Genomic DNA, 19,128 nt, shown 5'->3' on the forward strand with positions numbered 1-19,128 from the left:
TTTTAAAATATCACTCACTCACGGTCGAACACTGTAACCATTTTTCGCATGGGGGGAAAACAATTCGACAGGAGGGGAAAAACTGAAATGCTTGCGTGCCTCTACCACTCATCAGGCGAGGACGAAAGTGTTCATCAAAAGTCCCTGCTAGCCGCTGCTCTGTTTTACTTGAGGTGTCAATGTACGGCACAAAAGCATGACGACGGCGGACTTACAAGAAGAAGCAGTAACCGCCAGGTTTGACCTTTGATTTGGGGTGTTTCGACGACGAGTTTTGGGCTTCTTCAGATGTGCGCCTTGCGGCAGTGATAGTCCTCATGCGCAGGAAGTTGTTGTTTAGTGCGGAAGTTTGGAAGGCAGAGCACGGCGGTTCCCTCAACCGGAAACAACACAACAATCGGATTAAACACGCTCTTTGTCTGTTTCTTTTTTTATGTAGCACCCTTGTCGCTAAGCCAACCCTCCGCTTTTCTCAAACAGCCAGTTTGCCGTCATTCTTTTCCCCTTCTTGATTAACCAAAAAAAACGAAGATCGCGAGAGAAATAAAGGGTAACGACGCCTTGACAAAGCTACTCACTCTGACCACAATACCGCTCGGAGCGACTCGGCGCTCTCTAGCCGGCCATTCGTCTTCATCGCACCGTGAAATGAGCTTCTACGGACGCCAAAAAATCTGTCGTCAAGATCTGTGGCGCACACCACCACCAGCGAGATCTCTATCGGTGCTTCGGTAGTAAATGACTCAATCAACACCATCGCCGCTCGGAGCCGTCAGGAGCTGCGCGCGAGTGGCCGAAAAGCCATCGCCAAAAAGTAGAGACACGAGAGCCCTTGTCCGACTGTGTCGAGGATTTATGTGCGCAGTAACCGGACCCATCAAACACGTAAGCACACACACACACACATACCGCGTACCGAGGTGCATGCGCTCGATTTTGGAGCGAAGAGAAATGGGATCGAATCACCTTTTCCTGCGCGACCTGATGCTGGAAACACACAAAAAAATGTGTGCAAAAATTCAAACCGGTTACAGGGCGATCGTACGCGCGCAAAAACCTCTGCAACATTGGCCAGCATACACTCACACACAAACAGTAACATGGTACACATACAACACCTCCCGTCGTTTCGATGCAGTGACATTTGATAGTGCAGCCCTCCACCTTTCGACATGTGACCAGCGACCAGTTACGGCGACGGTCAAAGTCGTTACCTGTTTGGGGGACCCCATCCGCCCAACCCCACCACAGCTTATAAGTGCCAAAAACAAAATCAAAACAAAAGCAACGGCCGCCATGCCGTCAGGTCCGTCACCCCATCATAAACGCGCATTTAAGACATTACGGTACGGTTGTTTGCTGATGTGCTCCTTCGACGCCGCCTAATGAGCTGTAAGATACATAATGCTGCTTAATAAGTAGTTGCAGCACCGGAGCAGACTACCGGATGATTCGGGCGATCTTTTCACGATCACAACGAAAATTGCACTCATTGCGCCAGAGCGAGCTGGTGCGCAAAGCCGGCCAGCAAAGCCCGGGACATTCGATGGAGCGACTGCGGCAGTCGAACAATGTGCAAGCGGGTCCGGGTCACACGCAGCTCCCTGCTTTGCCTGGAAAGAACTCCACCGCGAACTCCTCCACCCATGACTGGTAGGCTATTCTGAGCGGGCGCATGATTAACGATGAACGTTGGCGGTCGCAATCAATCAAATACCTTCAAAAGCCTTACACAGCCAGCTAGCAAACGTTCTTCCTTCGCGAAACCTGTTCTAGCAAATGCACACCGCACCGCACTGTCCTGCTGGCGACACATTCTGCAACATTCCGCAAATTCGTTCCTATGCCCAGCCACACACACACACACACACACACACAGCCTGAAGCTGAAGCGAACGGGTTTCCTACACCCCTGTGCGGGCGCGCGCGATTCGCGCCAAAGCTTCTAATGACAGTTTTAACATGCCGCACCGGGAATGTGTTTTAGAGGGGATGAAAACAATAATAACAAGCCAAAGATGTGCTTCCATAGGCGGGTTTGGAGCTGACCGGCATGTTGGTAGCTGGGGCCAAACGGCATTTCTAAGCGATGTTAAGACTCTAGATGTTTTATGTAGGCAATATCGTTAAAAATTAAAATTTACAAGCCATATTTAGTGTTGTGTGGTTTTCAATGATCACATTTACAACACAAAATGTAAGATCTTTCTCCGAGCTTTTTGAATCTTCTGAGAAAGTATTTTGCACATTTATAGACATATATTTCCCAATAGAATACTTCTTCAGCTCTCCTTTCAGCAAACCTTCAGTAATTGCTAATAATTTTACATTTCAAAAAACAGCTCAACACAAATCTAATGCAATCTCACAGCCCAAGAATGTAAATCAAATGTTCAACTTGCTCATTTTGTTCTGTTTCCTCTGAAAAATAATCAATAACAAAGCAAAAACGTCTCTTACGTGGTCATTCAGTAACCTACCCTACCCACACTCCTGCGTTCCCTCCGTGCGCTAAGTAAGGTCAACTAATCGTCCTCTCGTGCAGGAAGAAAACATTGCCCCGCCGCCAAAGCCCCACCGTACGCAGGCGGCGAGGAAAAGCGTGGAATTGCGTGCAAACTTTTATTTAGCATATACGGGCAACGCTTAATCTTTGACTACACACATTCAACTGATAGTAGGGAGTGCTGACTGCAGCTTCCTTTGGCATGATGGCGGCGATAGAGGAAAGGAAGGGAAAGGGAGAGTAGGTTGGGGGAAATAGAGAGAAGCCAGCCGGCAGGAAAAGATATAACAAGTAATAATTGCACAAGTGGCAAAGTTAAGAGCAATTTGGCGATAACCGTTCCAACAACGGCAGCCACCGCCACCCGGCACACGAGCTCGAAAAGTATTTTCTTTTTCCGAATACATACCAATCGTCCAAGGAAGCGACACGACATTTTTCCCCGGGTACCCTGTGTGCGTGTATATGAGGTGTGTTCCACGCAGTTGTACAAATAGGAGCAAATGAAAAGTTTGTCCCTTTGTGTTTTATCACGAACAGGTCCTGCTGAAGAACGTCTGCCTTGCACACCGGACATTCCGTAGCTAGAAAAACAAGATCCAACTGCAGCCGGAACCTTATTGTTTACCAAAGTCCACTACAAAATATCGCTTTTACGTGTTGTTTTACTATTACCGATCCGTTTAAAACGAACCGGGGCGAAGAAGCATACGCATACGCCAATGCACCGTTTGCCATTATTTGTAGTACCAGGGCACCGAAACACCTTCGTCGCCAAACCAATGCGTCCGACAGCATGGCGGTACATCATCGGCCCCATAACGAGGTGTGTCTGAATTCTGATCAATTTCGTCTCACTCCGGACCTGGGCGCACTTAAACGGTTCTGCATGCAGGCGAAAGGATACGCGTCTTGCTAAAGAATGTACCAATGGGGGATGATGCATAAGAAACAAGCATTGTCCAAGCGTGCAAACAAGTAAAACAAACGAACACAGTGCCAGACAAAGAGAGGGAAAAGAGGGAAAAAGAGAGAGAGGGACGGGCTCCAACGCCACCGTTCGAAAAGAAGTAGATAATTAAATAATATAATTATGGTAATACGATGCGAAAAAAAATTCGGACGTGCTGGAGCAAGGAGCAGTGGTGTGAGAGGGAGTACGAAAGAAGCAGAAAAAAAGCAGAGCCCCCAACAACGAAACGAAGGGTGATGGGTGAAACACATACGAAGTGAGACGTAAACGCCAAACACCAGGCACACCAGGCCACCAGGGTAATCGTCGAGGTAACGTGTGGTGGAAGTACGCACAAAAAGAGTGTGTAGCGTCCATTCCAAGGCATTCGTAGCCTCCTCTCTGGAGCCTAGCGCATTGCTCCACCGAACTCCCGGCACTGTCCTCGCGACGGGAACTACAATCTAACGAAGTGGCAGGTGAGCGAAAAATGTTGCAGAGATCCCGGAAGGTAGGTTTAGCGAGGCAACGTAGACCAAACAGCATTAAAACCGGTCCCCTCCCGGGATTGCACGGATTTCCGACCGTTGTCTGAGTGCAGCCGTTCCTCGTGCGTACCGTGCTGAGATGCTCCAATTTGAGGCAGTGCCTAAGCGAACCAAAAAAATGTAGCACAGGCCCAATCCGTGGGAACTGGAGGATCTCTGGTGCGCAATCTAAGCATTAAAGATGCGCTCACTTTGGAGATGATCCACTTTGCGTGATGTTGGAGCAAATCATAGTCTTGCAAGTGTTTTCGGTGCATGATTCGAACCATTCGAAGAAGCTCTATGCGAGCCTCAGTTTTTATCCCAATGGTAAATATGTATGAAAAGTGTGTTAAATCCTCAACAGACTGAAGCAGTTGTAAAAAAACGAAGAAATGAAGACGCATGATCGTACTTACCTCCCATATGCTGCGGCTCGGGAACGTGGTGCGGTACGCCCGGCGACCGTCGGTGTATCGTCAGTGGCACGCTGGAGGTCCCCGGTGCGGACGCCATCGATCCGGTGGAGGAGTCGCAATCGAACGATCTCGGCTGAGAATTATGAATCATATTATGCTTCAGGTCTTTCAGCTCTGATAGCTTTGGTATGTGAATGTTAGCTACCGGCTCGGGAGGTACCTCGCCCTCGTTCAGTGCCCGCTGCTCGTCCTGGGTCTGGGCGCGCCGCAGCGCCGTCTGCAGGGCCATCACGCGCTGCCGCTCGGCCGTCAGGCAGCACTTCTCGCACTGGCAGGCGCGATACTTGCAGTACCGCTTGTGGCCCTTCAGCCCGATCTTCAGCCCGTGGTTGCGGCAACGGGCGCAGTTCGGCGGCGTCCGCGGGTTCAGCGAGTTGTTGCACGAGCTGGCCGCACCGTTGCCGTCCGTGCGCGAATCGTACCCGGAGTCGGACATTGCTTCCGTCCAGCGGTCCTGTGACACCATTCAAGATGCACCACACGCCCGTGTGGTTCCGCGTATGTCTTCCAAACAAGCTCTACGTCTACGTCAACCCTGCGACACCCCTCCTCAACTTGCGCTTCTCCTGCTAGCCTTACTTTCTTCTCGTTTACAGCACCTCTCTGACTACGCCTTGCCTATATATCAATCAAACTGTTGCGTTCGAGAGCCAATTCCGACTCTTAATGCTGCGTTATCTATGCCGCCGAATGCACCTGGATGTATCGGTTGGCCTCTCGATATAGGAGGAAAAAAACCACGAGACCGCTTCGATTACACGATTCGATCGCTTCGGCTTACGGTACGTTATGTTATTACTGTTGCGCGCGGCGTATTTCACGGTCCCAAGTAGCTTGTGTGTCTCTACCTCTCGGCTAATGCTTTCCCTGCTGCACCCCACACAAGCGCAACAACAAACTGGCCAAACTCTCACACCCTACCGCCTCGTCAGCGAGCTTCCTTTTAGCACCTTCGAAGAGGACACACCGTTGTCATTCCCACCAAACACCGACCACACAATGTACAGATTGGACGAACCGACAGTTGTGGACGTATTGTGACTCCGACTCTCAACATCTGGAAGCTTGATCAAACGTTACACTTGCCGGCGCTACATCGAGCTCGCGCAAATCGTTGGCCGTGGTGCGTGACGGCATTGTCCCTCCGGGTTTTTTTAAAAGGTGGTACGAGCACGAGCAAAAGTAAGCTCCTCACTACTGTGTTTCTTTACTATGTAATCGCAAAAAAGCAGATTTGTCGGGACATGGAGTTTATCTTAAAATATTTAAAGATTTCTGTGTTGTTTTTGCTGCGAAAATACAATGTGTTTTCCACTCGGGTACGATCGTTCTCGGGCTGTCGGTATTGGTTGGTCGAGGAAGCGATGGTGCTAGGGTTTGGGAGATCTGCAATCAAACGTACCGAAAGAACCATTTAGAAATTTTATGGTCTTAATTTTTGTCATATTAAACTTAATTCATTAAGATGATATAGGCGTTCCAACGTAAAATTACATTTAATATTTCAATATACCTAAATAACCGGACCTAATACAGGTAACAGATGACAGTAAGATAATGAACATGATAATTAATGTAAGTAAGAACATTACAGTCTGGCATTTCTTCAGAATAAAAGAAAATTTGAATAGCAATATGGCCGATCTTTGAAATTTAAAAAAAAACAATGAAATTTGATATGGAAATAGCTGTTTTATAATTTAAGGTCACACTAGATCTTCGCTCACCATAAAACATTTTAAACAAGCCTAGCTATATGAAAGCTACTAAAATCACATCATCACAAATATTTTATTTGTTTCGATCAAGTGTCATTAGAATTCGATCGAAGGGATCATATACATCATTTCAAATAATTTAATACTATGACAAAAAAATGTTAAGAAAACAAAACACACAGGCTATGTTTGTTGCATTTGTTATGGTGTTAAAATTCAAAATTACATAATTTTGTATTGTTCTCGAATGTTTATATGTATCTAACAAATGTTAAAAAGCATATTTTTGTTGATATATCTTTGAAATATATATAACTTCAATGACAAAGAACCGCAGTTGCTTCTTGCTGTAGCCAATTGCCTGCACGGGGGTATTTTCAAAGATCTCATATTTTATTTGAAGTAATGCACTATTTTGGCTAATTATTATCTTGTCCATTTAACATCTTATTTAAGACATAATATACATTAGTTTGATTTCCTGTAATATTTCAAAACATTGGAATATTTAAAATTAGCATATTTTCACTTCCGCTAGGATGACCAACGCATAACACCATTGAAAATAATGAAAATTGTGTTATTGAATTTTTCAGTTCATTAATGCTGGATATAGCTTATTTGAAATTCCAAAAGCATTGAAACCAAATTAACAGAATTATTATGGATAATAAAACGTTAGTACGACTTGGAATACTTATAGAATTAACAACAATTAAAGAATTGTATCAGCAACACGCATTCATAAATTTAAATCACTGTGGAATATTTTGACCAAATTCTATTGCGATGTGTATTACGATCTTAGACAAACGTTAGAGTTAGTCAACGTCTTGTAAAAAAAATTTCTCGATAGTTAAGGTTGCGAAAAGCAAAAAAAAGTTACAAAAATTCATGTCAGGAGAAAATAAATATTTTCGTTATCTCATTTATATGCTGCACATTTCATTTATTTATTAATAGAATTTATATAATTTTACATTAAAAAAAAACTAGCAATCATTAAATGACTAATGATTTCCCTGGAAAATATACACTTTTTTACAGGCGACACGGCCTGACTGTCCTTAGGAGGATTTCAAAAAAGTTTGCGTATTTACTTACCAAATATATATTTTTGAAGCACTCCTTTTGATAAAATTCTTAAATCTGCTATCTTTACGTTAATTGGACAATCATCACTGCACAATCACATAAAACACACACGATCACACTAATTTTGTTACTGAATGAGCGGGTATCTCATATCTTCTTGCTCGCCAGGCAAGTACTACACGCACACGTAAATCTTAATCTCATTCCCAGCACACTGTTAACGACAACAAAAATACACCATCACAATCACTGATAATTTTTTGTTTCACAATTGATTTTCCAGTTTCAACAAACCCCTTCAACACACACACACGAGATAGATAAAAATTGCATTCCGTCCACGCGGGTTTCACTGCAACGGGCGCAGGGCCAGAGGATTGTGACTCGCTCCAATCCGCACATCACACATCACAACGCAACGCGGAGTGTTTATTTTCTACCCATTTAATTCTACACTTTTCGCGCCTCTATATGCGGTCAATCGAATATCTGTGCCGTGTCTTCACCGCCCTTCACTTATCGCAATTTCCCCAGGCGGTGGTGAATATTTACTTTTCTATCGGCCGCATGCGTGTATGTGTTTGTTGGGGATGCAGGCGTTTTTTCACGCTTTTTGACTTGGAACTGTGTTGCGTACCGCCTGCGAGTTGTGCGTTTGGGGCCTGCCGCCGAAAGCGTTATCAGCTGGCGTAAACTACACGTGTGCGCGTAGGCCGCACTCTTCCTCACACTATCAAAACTGGCAGTTTTTTTTTTTTTGCAGTCCGATACTGACTGGGCCGCTGCTACCGATTGGGCGGCTGTATTTTGTCAAGCGCCGTCAACGAGTTTTATTGGGAGCGGATTTAACCACACGAAATTCCACCGCACCGGCACGCACACGGCTATCTCTATTTACGCACGGCCGTTCAGGATTATTGGGCGGCCCCTTTCTCAGCCAAGCCGTCACCGCCAAGGCTATCTTCTCACACACGGCACAGCTCACCGATCCGAACGTAAAGTTTCCGGGTTTTAGCAGAGAAATCCTGCCCAACACACTAAAGTTCTCGTTCGCTTCAACTAACGCGGTTACAAACTTTTTTTCCGTTGCGTTCGCCGTGGCTGTTTGCTTCTCCGACACGCGCGTTACTGACACTGGTACATTGGACGCAATTTCCTTAGTAGGCGATCGTCGACATAGCAACGATATACACTTTTACCGGCGGCCCACTGCACTGCCGCACGTACCACACGCACTGCCCGAACGGATGCTCGAATGTCGACTGCACGCTTCTGCAGTGCTTCACACACAGAGAGAGCGAGCGCGGTTTGGGTGCCTTTCGAAGTCGACGGCGGACAGCACAGGAGTGTTGTATGTGTTCCCGACGCTCGTCCGTGGCCAGCTACGGTCGTCTCGGTTGTAGCGCGCGATGCGATGCGATGGGAACGATGCTGCGGAACAAACTGCAGTTCGCCAAGTGCATCGCCGACACGCAATGCAACAGAGTTGAGGCGAAGTCAATCGTCCGTCTCGCTCGCGCGCCACCGTTCGCCGTCCGTCTCGCTCGCGCGCCCGTACACACATACACTCGCAGCGCGTCGCGTCGGCCCCATACCCGCACGGGGAACGCTGTCCGCGTGTCGGCTGCCGCTCGTCTCCGTCGTAGGGCGGGCAGGGTGAGCAGTGGCGGCTGTTTGTTAACGCTGCGATGGTATGTGTGAACGAACTGCTGCCCTTTTGATCGAGCTTTGGCAAACATTTTCGCACAAACTCAATGTGCCCCCCTCATTGCATCGGCAGCGAACCCTGCATCTTCACGGCTGCTTTTACACACACCATCACACACATACACACACACACACACACACAAGCATGCGCGCACTGTACGTGATGGAGACGACCGAGCACGTGTATGCATGTACGATCGTGCTCCCCACAAACGCACACACACACACACACACTCACACATTTTGCACCCCCAATTTGCCGTCTCTTTCCCACTCTCGCTTACTCGCACTCACACCAGGACACGTATTGTACACACACACTGTTGCACTTAGCACGGATAGAGTGAGTACTTTTCTCTTTTCTTTTTGCAAAGGGCAGTCAATGTGGGATGGGGTCGCCCCGGTGGTGATACGAGGCGTTTACAATCATTCAGACAAGGGTTGAACTATCAATGTGTGTGTCCGGGGGCGTGTGTGTGTGTATATGTGCCTCTGTGAACATTAGCAGAAATAAACGGTGAGACAAGTGGACCGCTCAAGGATCAAATTTCGCACGATTCGAAGGATCTCAGGAAGGAATGGAAAAATGGTGTTAAAACTGGTGTTAGTACAATAGAATACAATACAATACAACGGATCCTGAGCGAAGTGTTAACCTATATTTAACAAGCAATGAAATGAAATGTACGAAAATGATAGGAATTTATGTAAAGGAATAAAAAAGAGTGTAATTGCGTACTTTGTACAATCGAAATGATTTTAAATTTTTCGGTTTGCGTGTACCGTACATAGATTTTAATGTCACATTCTTACCCTTTTGTAAAGTATAGAATTGAACTGCTATGCAACAAGTTAACGGCTGTTACAAGCTGTTGCCACATATTCAAATAATGAATGAGCAAAACATAATTCATCATAGTAAGATAAAAAAAAAATCTCTCCAAAGAATATTTGCAGAAAAATGATAAATAATGCTATTATGCTAATTTCAATTTATAATCAATAGTTATAATAGTTTGTATAAATATACAAAAGAGTAAGACTGTAATCAAAGCGAGCGAAATGACGATGAAAGAGGTTAACATACTTGTAAGAAAAAATAATTTCATTTTCGATTCTTTCCTTCAATCATTTATCATTGATTAAATCATTCGTTACAATCACTACACTGACAAATGTACAAATAGAAGAGATGCTAAACAGCCCTAGCAACAGTGAGAAATGCAATAAATTAAGCTGATTGAAATGACAGTCTGCTAGTGTATTTTATCAGTTCTGATCGTCACACGACTCGTTAGATAAATAATCGACATTATCCAACATAATTGCATCTTTCTCTCCAGACTGATAACTTCATCGTAGGTATAACGAACATGATTTTTGCACACCACTCTGCAGTGCAATTGGTGCTGAGCTGCTCGAACCTTATCACTGCGACACACAGATAACATGAAGCGCAACAACGACAACAAAAAAACGCACGTGTCTCACGTTTGATAAATGTACCGACCGTCCGGCAACCCCCTCCCACACACGATCGCTCGCTCACACCGATATTCACCAGTCCGCAAAACCCCACGCAATGCCACACAGAATGCAACAATATTTGGCGGCAAGCCTCTGCCTCCCACACACACACACACTCTATCCCCCTCTCTTCCACTCTCTCTCTCTCTCTCTCTGTTTCTCTCACACACAGATACACAATGCGCTCCACCGAGCGGCGCTCCGTGCGCGCACAACCCTTTGGGGTGGAACTTTCCGAAAAACATATGTTTTGTTGTTTTGATTTTCGTACACCGACGGCGCCACCACAACAACACCGAACTGCGCCCTAACAAGCCGTCAAAACGAAAACGCGAAAACGAACCGACACTGCCCAGCGAGCCGCCGCCGCCGCCTGCTAGCAAACACTTCGTCGCGTTATGCTTTTTTATGCTCACACATAGACGCACACACACACCACATGCGTGACAAACACGCATACAAACACGCGGGCGCAAAAGATGAAGGCAAAAAAGACGGCCAAACGCAAACGCTACCATGACAACACGCGGCTCTCCAACCGAAGCAGCAGCAGTACGCGAAAAACGGGGAAATGGTAGCATTAGAGCAGTTGGATGGGCTGTAGGCGAAGTGTGCGAAAGGGTGTGGGGGGGGGGGGGGGTGATTGAGGTGGGTTGGAGCAACGGGAGGGGAGAAAGAAATACCAGTGCGTGTGAGAGAGAGAGAGAGGATGGATGTGCATCGACGCAAAAAGGGGTAACGATGCAAAAAAAGGGGGGGGGGAGGGAGAGGGCGTGCGAAGGGAGAGGCACAGCGCGGTGCTGTCGGTGGGAAGCAAAACAGGTAATGAAAACGGAGCAACATTGTTGCATTAATTATAAGGAGCGGGTTCGTTGTGTGCGTGAAGGTGGCGCGCGACGCATACACACCATCGAAGAGCCGTCTGCGCCCCATGGAGCTGATTCGCCCGAGTGGATGTGTGTGTGTAAGAGAGAGAGAGGGAATGTGTGAGAGAAGTTGATCGTAGGAGAGGAGGCGAAAGGTGTGTGCGGTTTCGATGCACACTTTTTATTATTGAACGACCGAAGCGAAAACGTCTTGGATGCACACACCGCGCGCTGCAGCGGATGCAACGACGCCAATGGAGCACTCCCCCTTCCTCCCCCTTCCTACTCTCAACTACCCTCCCTCCCCCACAAGCTCCTCGCTACGACAGTCTCATTACCATTACACCGCTCTTCCCCTTCACACGTGCGTGTCCACGCCATTTGACGGCTCGAGTGGCTCGACCCGTCTCGACTTCACAAAAAAAGGAACAGAACGAACGACAGGTGTGTGTGTGTGTGTTTGTGTGTATTGGGAAGTGCAAAACCGGCAGTACATTCAAATACAATTGCATCGTTGAATAATCAAATTCGCACTGAAAGTTGAATGTTTTTTTTTGCGCACATTACGTTCGTATTCTTTCACTGCCCTTTACCACTCACGACGACACACCTCTGTGTGTGTGTGTCGATTGTTTGTTGTTGTTGTTGTAGCTGTTTTGTTTTGTTCCCGGCACTTCTTGGCAGAGTCCGATTTCGCGCACTTTGTCAACTTTGGTGTACGCACTTGTAGAACCTTTGCTTAAAACACCTACATAACGCTTTTGTTTTCACTGCACTTTGCACACATTGTGCATTCTTTTTTGCGCTACCTTTATCGTCGTCTCACCGTTAAAGTACAAGATCCGTGCTGCTGTTGTGCGCTTCGTTACACCCGCCCCAGTAGTAAACGGCAACTGCCAACGAGCGATGGTCAAATGTTGCCTCCTCGATTAAAGACCAGATTGCGATTGCGAAGCGGCGAGTACGCGGAACTGCACTGATAAATGTGCATTTACGCAAACACACTCACACATACACACACACATACGTTTCGCACAAACACACGCGCACGGCCCTTTTCAGCTCGCACACATCGATGAGCACGCTGCCCCACCGGAGCGGACGGTTCGGTAGGCTGGGGCAGTAGGGCTGGGAAAGGAAAGTTGTTGTAGGTCAGCACACACATCGCAACGGTCTGGTCCGGCGGAGTGTGCAACAAGTTTTTGATTTTTCCACCCTTCCCTGCCCACCCCTCTAACGCTCTATCCCCACAACCACACACACACACACACACAGGCGCGTTAGATTCTCACCCTGCCCAATACGGGAGAGTAGAGAATTTTTCAGCACGGCCGGCCAGACACAAAATCTCGGTTCGGCTAATCTTGGCATCCCTCGCGCATGGGTCGGAGCGAAGATAAGACGGCGTTTTGTTTTTTTTTGTTTTTGTGTGCGAAACACGACGAACAAACCCAACGCAAACGTTCGGAGAGGTGCGAAGCGCACGAAACACTGGTGCGGGGACGTCTTTACCGTACTAAGGGTTCGGTTTTGTTTAAAAAAAAGACTGCGCCACAACACAACGTCCCTGCAATACATTCACAATACTGTTACTGAGGCTGTGCTGTAGCTAGAGGCTGTCGTACGGCTCGAGTTTCTTTTTCAAACACGTGCATGTTGTAGAGTGTGCGATTGGGTGTTTATTTGCTCGCGATGCATGTTTGAGTGGTGTTCTTCCGGGAGCAGCCAGAAAGCGGTTTTCCAAAGGCCAAGATAGGTTGTTTCCCAACGCAGCACAATATGGGCGATAGAGTGTTCGACGCACGGTTCCATATGCTAGAGCGCAGCCTTACGCGCTCGCTTGTTATGTATGCGTGAGGCAAGGGTCCCAAGCAACAATATGCGCGTCAAACCGATGGCATTAGGAAGCGATCTGTACGCTTTCGTTATAATGGTTGGTTATTATTTGTAAATAAAATATTATTTTGAACTGTTTTTTCTTTGTTTATTGAAAAGGAAGAGGTAAGAATTTAAACCATAAAGAAGTTGAAAATAGTTTTTAGATTATTTCAATACGAATAAATAAACAAGAAAAATACTCTTACAGACAATCCCTACTTACTTTTTATTATTGTTATTAATATTATAATTATTATTATTTTTCTTCATTGGCACAACAACTGTTGTCGATCAAAGTTTGTCTGTACTAGAAGTGTGCCAAATGAATCAGAACCGTTCATTCAGTTCACGTGAAAAAAATGAATGAACCGGTTGACAAGAGAAGAACGCTACGGTTCTTTTAATGCAGGTATGTCAAACTGGCGGCCCGCGGATGCAGGTATGTCAAACTGGATAATGAATGCGGCCCGCGAGAATATTTTGAGAAGTGCTGTAAGCACTGCAAACCAACAATCTGTTCTTACTATTTGCATCGGATAAAATTATAGTAATTTAACAAAATTATTCATAAACAACGGGTTCTTGTTATAAGAAATGAATATACCACCGAACATTTGGGACTTGGAAATTAGCAAAAACTAATGTTTAAACACGATTTATTACAATTTTTCTCTTAAACTGTCAAAAAATTGCAGGCACATATTATTTGTTATGCATCTAGCAATGGATAGCTCAGATTGCTTACAAAAAGATTCGCAACAGGCAGCTAGATTTCCCCTACCTCAGTGAAAAAGTAGGGTTGAGCGATATTTTCTAACAAAACTACCGTGTGAGAACGCGACAAATGAAAAATATCCTATTTCAATAATAAGAATAAAATAAATAGCATGTGACTTTAAAAGTATATTAAACATTTTTTTTAAAAGAGCACAATGAAAACTAACATCACACATTTTTAAATAAAGAACGATTCCAGATTTGAAGCAAGGAGTACAAAAAGTCAATTTGTTTCTTCTTCATCTTCTTCATTAGCACAACAACTGTTGTTGGTCAAGGCCTGCCTGTACCCACTAGTGTAGTGAGCTTGGCTTTCAGTGACTTATTGTTACCATAGCAGGATAGTCAGTCCTACGTATGGGAGCACGGTCTATTCAGGGCTTGAACCCATGACGGGCATGTTGTTAAGTCGTGCAAGTTGACGACTGTACCACCAGACCCAAAATTCAATTTGTTTAACAATGAAATATGTGTAGATGTCCCATGTCATTATTAAATGTGTAACTGCAGTTGTCATCACGATCTTTATGATGCTGATAAGATTTTTCTTTATATACTGTAATTAAAATTAGAAAAAATATAAGAAAGATTCAACATAGGTTTGAGACACGCGCGCGTACAAGTGGATATTCGGGATCTATTTGGGGGAATTAACCGTTTGCACACGGTCTGGGAGATCACAACAGGATTCACTCATTGATGATTGTAAGTGGCCAATTCCAGATACATTATGTTCACCTGCTTCGGAAGGTAGTGCCCTAGAGCCAATCATTGGCACTAGTGGAACTGGCCATATGCATGTTGCAGTTGTGTTCTGATAAGTAGTGCGCCGGATCCATTAGTTGGTTCTTGGCGAGGTACGTAAGGGATACATTAGATTCTCCTGCTTCGGAAGGTAGTGCCCTGGAGCCTGCCATTGGTGCCATAGACCCTGGGGCCATCGGTTGGCACTAGTGGAACTGGCCATATGCATGTCGCAGTTGTGTCCTGATAAGTGGTGCGCCAGATCCATTTATTGGTTGTTGGCGGGCTACGTAAAGGATGCTAGGGAATATCATTTTTTTCTTGATGAAACTATGTTGGTCATCTTGGGTGTGTGTATTACTCGGACAGTTCCTCTGAGAGTTTTCCGATGCCACCACTTGCTCGTACAAAATATTGTAATATACCTATCAGAGTAATATTATCGTAAAGATGCTTCCGTCCTTCTCAAACCTATGTTGGGGAAAGAGGTGGGACTCATCATCATCAACAATAATGATTTTACAGTATTTTATTTCATTATTGAGGTATATTTTTTATTCTCAACTCAATCACTGAAAATCTGTACTTGCGGCCCTCTGATGAAATGAGTTTGACACAGCTGTTTTAATGCATCGAAATAAAAAAAAATCATGAAAATGAGTGCAAACATTCATGATCATTTTGAAATAACCAACAGAAAAACGTTCCAACACTCGCCTATTAAGAGCAAAAAAAAAAACAGAAAAAAGATCGATTTTAAACTGTTTGTGTGAATCGCTTTCTACGGTTAAATGATAGATTGTCAATATTGGTACCGTATTGCTTCGAATTACGGACACTCAAGACATTTTTGGCATTTACAATTTCCTCACTAATTCAAATTTAATCGGCGGTAGCTCTGCTTATCTCAGTTAACTAAAACAAACCTTCTAAATTTGAGGAAAAATAAAAGATTTCCAATAATTTTACTCGAAACATTGCAAGAATGCTTGAAATTATAATGATATTATGATTCATATTCCGGACAGTTTTGACTTCATGTTTAATATTACGGACGTTTTGATTCAAATTCCGGACAGCCACGAAATTTTTACAATTATCTTTACTTTTACACACACACATTACATCTTTTTTATTTTAACTTATTTTAAGGTCCGGACACTCAATTCTATGGTCGGTGGCCTCCTGAAACGACAGGACGACGGTCTTATTGACAACGAATTTCGAGTGTGGTTTTTCTCTTGTACTCGTAGATTAATTCAACTGCAGTGCTGTTGTGCGAATAGACGATCTTTACCTTACGGTCATTAAGGCCATTTGTCACATCTATATTCAAATGTCGTTGATTTATTACGATCACTGAATCTTTGTTTTTGTTAATATCACAGTCTAAACATATATGTATATGCAATTTATCACAATTTGTTTAGGTTGCCCGCGAATTAAAAACTATATACAAAATTTTGCTTCTAATTCCTTACGATATTAAATACGTGTTTTAATGAAATTCAGAGCACAATATAATAACATACTGTTGTCATCACGTTGATAACTACTTCAACAATGGATTCCGATGTACTTCAGCACGTGGACGCGATTTTAAAGAATTATAGACAAAATTACATTGGCGTTGGCTTGGAGCAAAACTGCTAAGAATGCCACTGATGGTGAACTGACCGACAGAAAATATTTAATTACCGTGGCACCAGGGCCTACTAGGGGTCAGACACATTTTTAATTTATTCTAGTACGTCATGGCAATCATCAAAAAATTTAAAACCGGTACGGCCAGGGATAAAATATGAAGAAATTAGTTTAAAACATGCCGAATATCCGGAGTTTTGAGCTGTCCGTAATTTGAATCAGAACGGTACCAACGGATTAATCGGTAGCTCTACCAATTTTCAAATAGTGCACCGATTCACACGGTATTGCTGTTTGAAAAAAAACGAAAGAATCAAAATCACGTTCACAGCAATTCGCTTGGTTCACTCACGTTCACTTAAAAGAACCGAAATGCTCACCTCTAGTCTGTACCAGTAGTAGGCTTACCTTGCAGTGACTCATTGATTACACTTAACAGAATAGGCAGTCCTACGTACGGGGGCAGACGTTTTCATTTCACACGCACCATGGCGATTCATTTTCCACATCATTCAGGTTCATCATTAGCGTACCAATGTTACTGAAAATGTAAAAAATGAATGTACGCATAAATGTACTCTGACAATATTTTAAAGCACAAATACCACTGTAGCTGACAGCAGTTTGATACGAAAAACTTCGGTAAAACATATGCATGATTTTGATTAATGACAGTATAACAAAATACACAGTATAACACCATAATTTGGCAAATATCTGAAAATTATTTGAAAAGCCTCAAATTTAATATGAACCAGATCCTGCAGCTATTTTAACTATTCTTAAAATAGACATCGGTAGCATGGCTTTGAAACGAGAGGCACCAATCATTGGTTTGATAACTAATCTGGAGAAAACAAAATAGCAGCTTGCCGGAAGGTTCCGGACGTGGTAGAGCCACATCGGGAGGCAGCGTATGTCAATTAGTGATGGGTAAAGTTGGCAAAAATCCAGAGCCGACTTCGATCCTTATCCGAAAATTTCAGAACCGACTTTGAAGGTAGGTTCGTTTAGCATTATCCAGAGCCGCTTGGAATCGACTGGAGTCATCTGAAGTCGGCCGGAGTCGGATCGGAATTGAAGTTGTCCGGAGTCGGCCTGGTGGAGATGTCCGTTGCGATGTGTTTATGGTAAGGCGTTTTATCTCCGACGCCGACTCTTAATGGCTCCAGTCGACTCAAACCGCTATTCTTAAAAAAGGGCTTGTTTAAGAAGTGCTCGCGCAAACAGTGGCGGATTAACACGAGTGCATGTCCCAAGCAGCCACACAAATGCAGGCCTTTCTGAAGTGTCGAGCGCAAAGTAGTATGAGGAATTCTAAACCGTAGAAGAATTGAGAAGCAAATTTACTTGTAAGCGGGGGTATTTTAAAAGAACCAAGACAGATAATTGCGTTACAAAAACATTCCAGGAATTGTCATTATTTACACTTACTAGTAAACATGAATCTACGACCTTGCGACCTTCCTGCAGTTCTCCGTATTATTCGCCATAGCGGACGAATACCATGCGTGTATGCTTGTTTTAGAGTTTTATCTTTTATCTAGTGTCAAGAACAGCAACATGTTTAATACACTAAAGCAGCGGTTGACAAAAGCTAATAAATAAACCTGATAGTTTTTTTTTTAATTTCAAATTTAATAACCTCGTAATTTAATAATAATTTAATAACCTCACTTTTTTTAGCCTGTCTCGGGCATGTTGTTAAGTCATTCGAATTAACGACTGTACTCCGTCATGGGTTCAAGCCCCGAATTTACCGTGCTCCCATACGTAGGACTGACTATCCTACTAGGGTAGTGAACTGAAACTGAACCTACTACTGATACAGACAGGCCATAACCGACTCCGGTTGTTGTGCCAAAGAAGAAGTATTAAAAATAAATTAAAACATCATTGCATTCTACTGGCCCACGGAACTCGATCATATAAAAAATGGCCGTTTGCCTAAAAAGTTTGCCGACCATTATCATCATCATCATCATCATCATCATCGTCAACTTCATCATCAACATCATCATTTTCATCATCCATCGTCATCCAAACAAATGTATGTTTCGATAAACCTATCCAAAGCAAACACTCCGAACATTTAACAAAAAGTTATTGATAAGCTCGTTTGTGATTTTTATTTTCTTTTGACCGCTTCATAGGTTCTATAATTCCAACCGAATCTACTAGTTTGGAACTTCCATTCCTAGTTCTACTGTTTCCGAACGTGGACTGGAACGAACTTACTACGTGCGCTCGTGTACGTGCATCATGCGATGTGATACAAACAGCAATTAAATTTTTGTGTCGCAAAATGCCTTTGTTGGTAAATGTGTGTGTATTTATTTTTTCATCTAGTCGATTCTTCGCAAATGTGTTCCTAATTGACTCAATTTAAAAAGCACTGCGTAAAACCGTTTTCATTTAACGAAATATGCAATGTGCAAAATCAACCAACTGTCCAATCGATATTGCATACACTTCAGGCGTAAGTAAGTCGACATTTGAGAACGAGATTGGGCTGTACTAAAAGTGCAGATTGCATACGTTTTTCGTACACTGCAATAACAAAAGCTTTACCTACTGTAAAACAGGTAGCGCTCGCATCTTTCGTTAAATATGTCTTGGATATTAGCTTTACATATAGCCCTGTAGAGGGCACTAATTTAGTCACAGGGTAGTTTTTATGTTTCACATGTAGATGGTGCTACCGTTGG

General features: G+C 44.0%; 1 protein-coding gene across 7 annotated transcripts in view; it reads right to left on the minus strand.

The window, feature by feature from the left end:
• Positions 1-12,887, minus strand: part of LOC120950755 (uncharacterized) — an 88,968-nt gene extending 76,081 nt beyond the window's left edge. The window contains exons 1-3 of one of the 7 annotated variants that reach the window (XM_040369030.2): positions 12,829-12,887; positions 7,287-7,491; positions 4,405-5,850 (exon numbers count right to left, since the gene is read on the minus strand). In XM_040369030.2, the coding sequence (XP_040224964.2) occupies positions 4,405-4,930 (526 nt within the window). In that variant the 5' untranslated portion in view covers positions 4,931-5,850; positions 7,287-7,491; positions 12,829-12,887. Of the gene's footprint in view, positions 1-4,404; positions 5,851-7,286; positions 9,467-12,186; positions 12,359-12,669; positions 12,689-12,828 lie in introns of those variants that run through there. The other 6 variants (XM_040369031.2, XM_040369027.2, XM_049607256.1 and 3 more) reach the window with 6 other exon arrangements.
• Between the last annotated feature and the right edge of the window lie 6,241 nt (positions 12,888-19,128).

Source organism: Anopheles coluzzii, chromosome 2 (genome assembly GCF_943734685.1).
Source record: "Anopheles coluzzii chromosome 2, AcolN3, whole genome shotgun sequence".
Taxonomy (NCBI): domain Eukaryota; kingdom Metazoa; phylum Arthropoda; class Insecta; order Diptera; family Culicidae; genus Anopheles; species Anopheles coluzzii.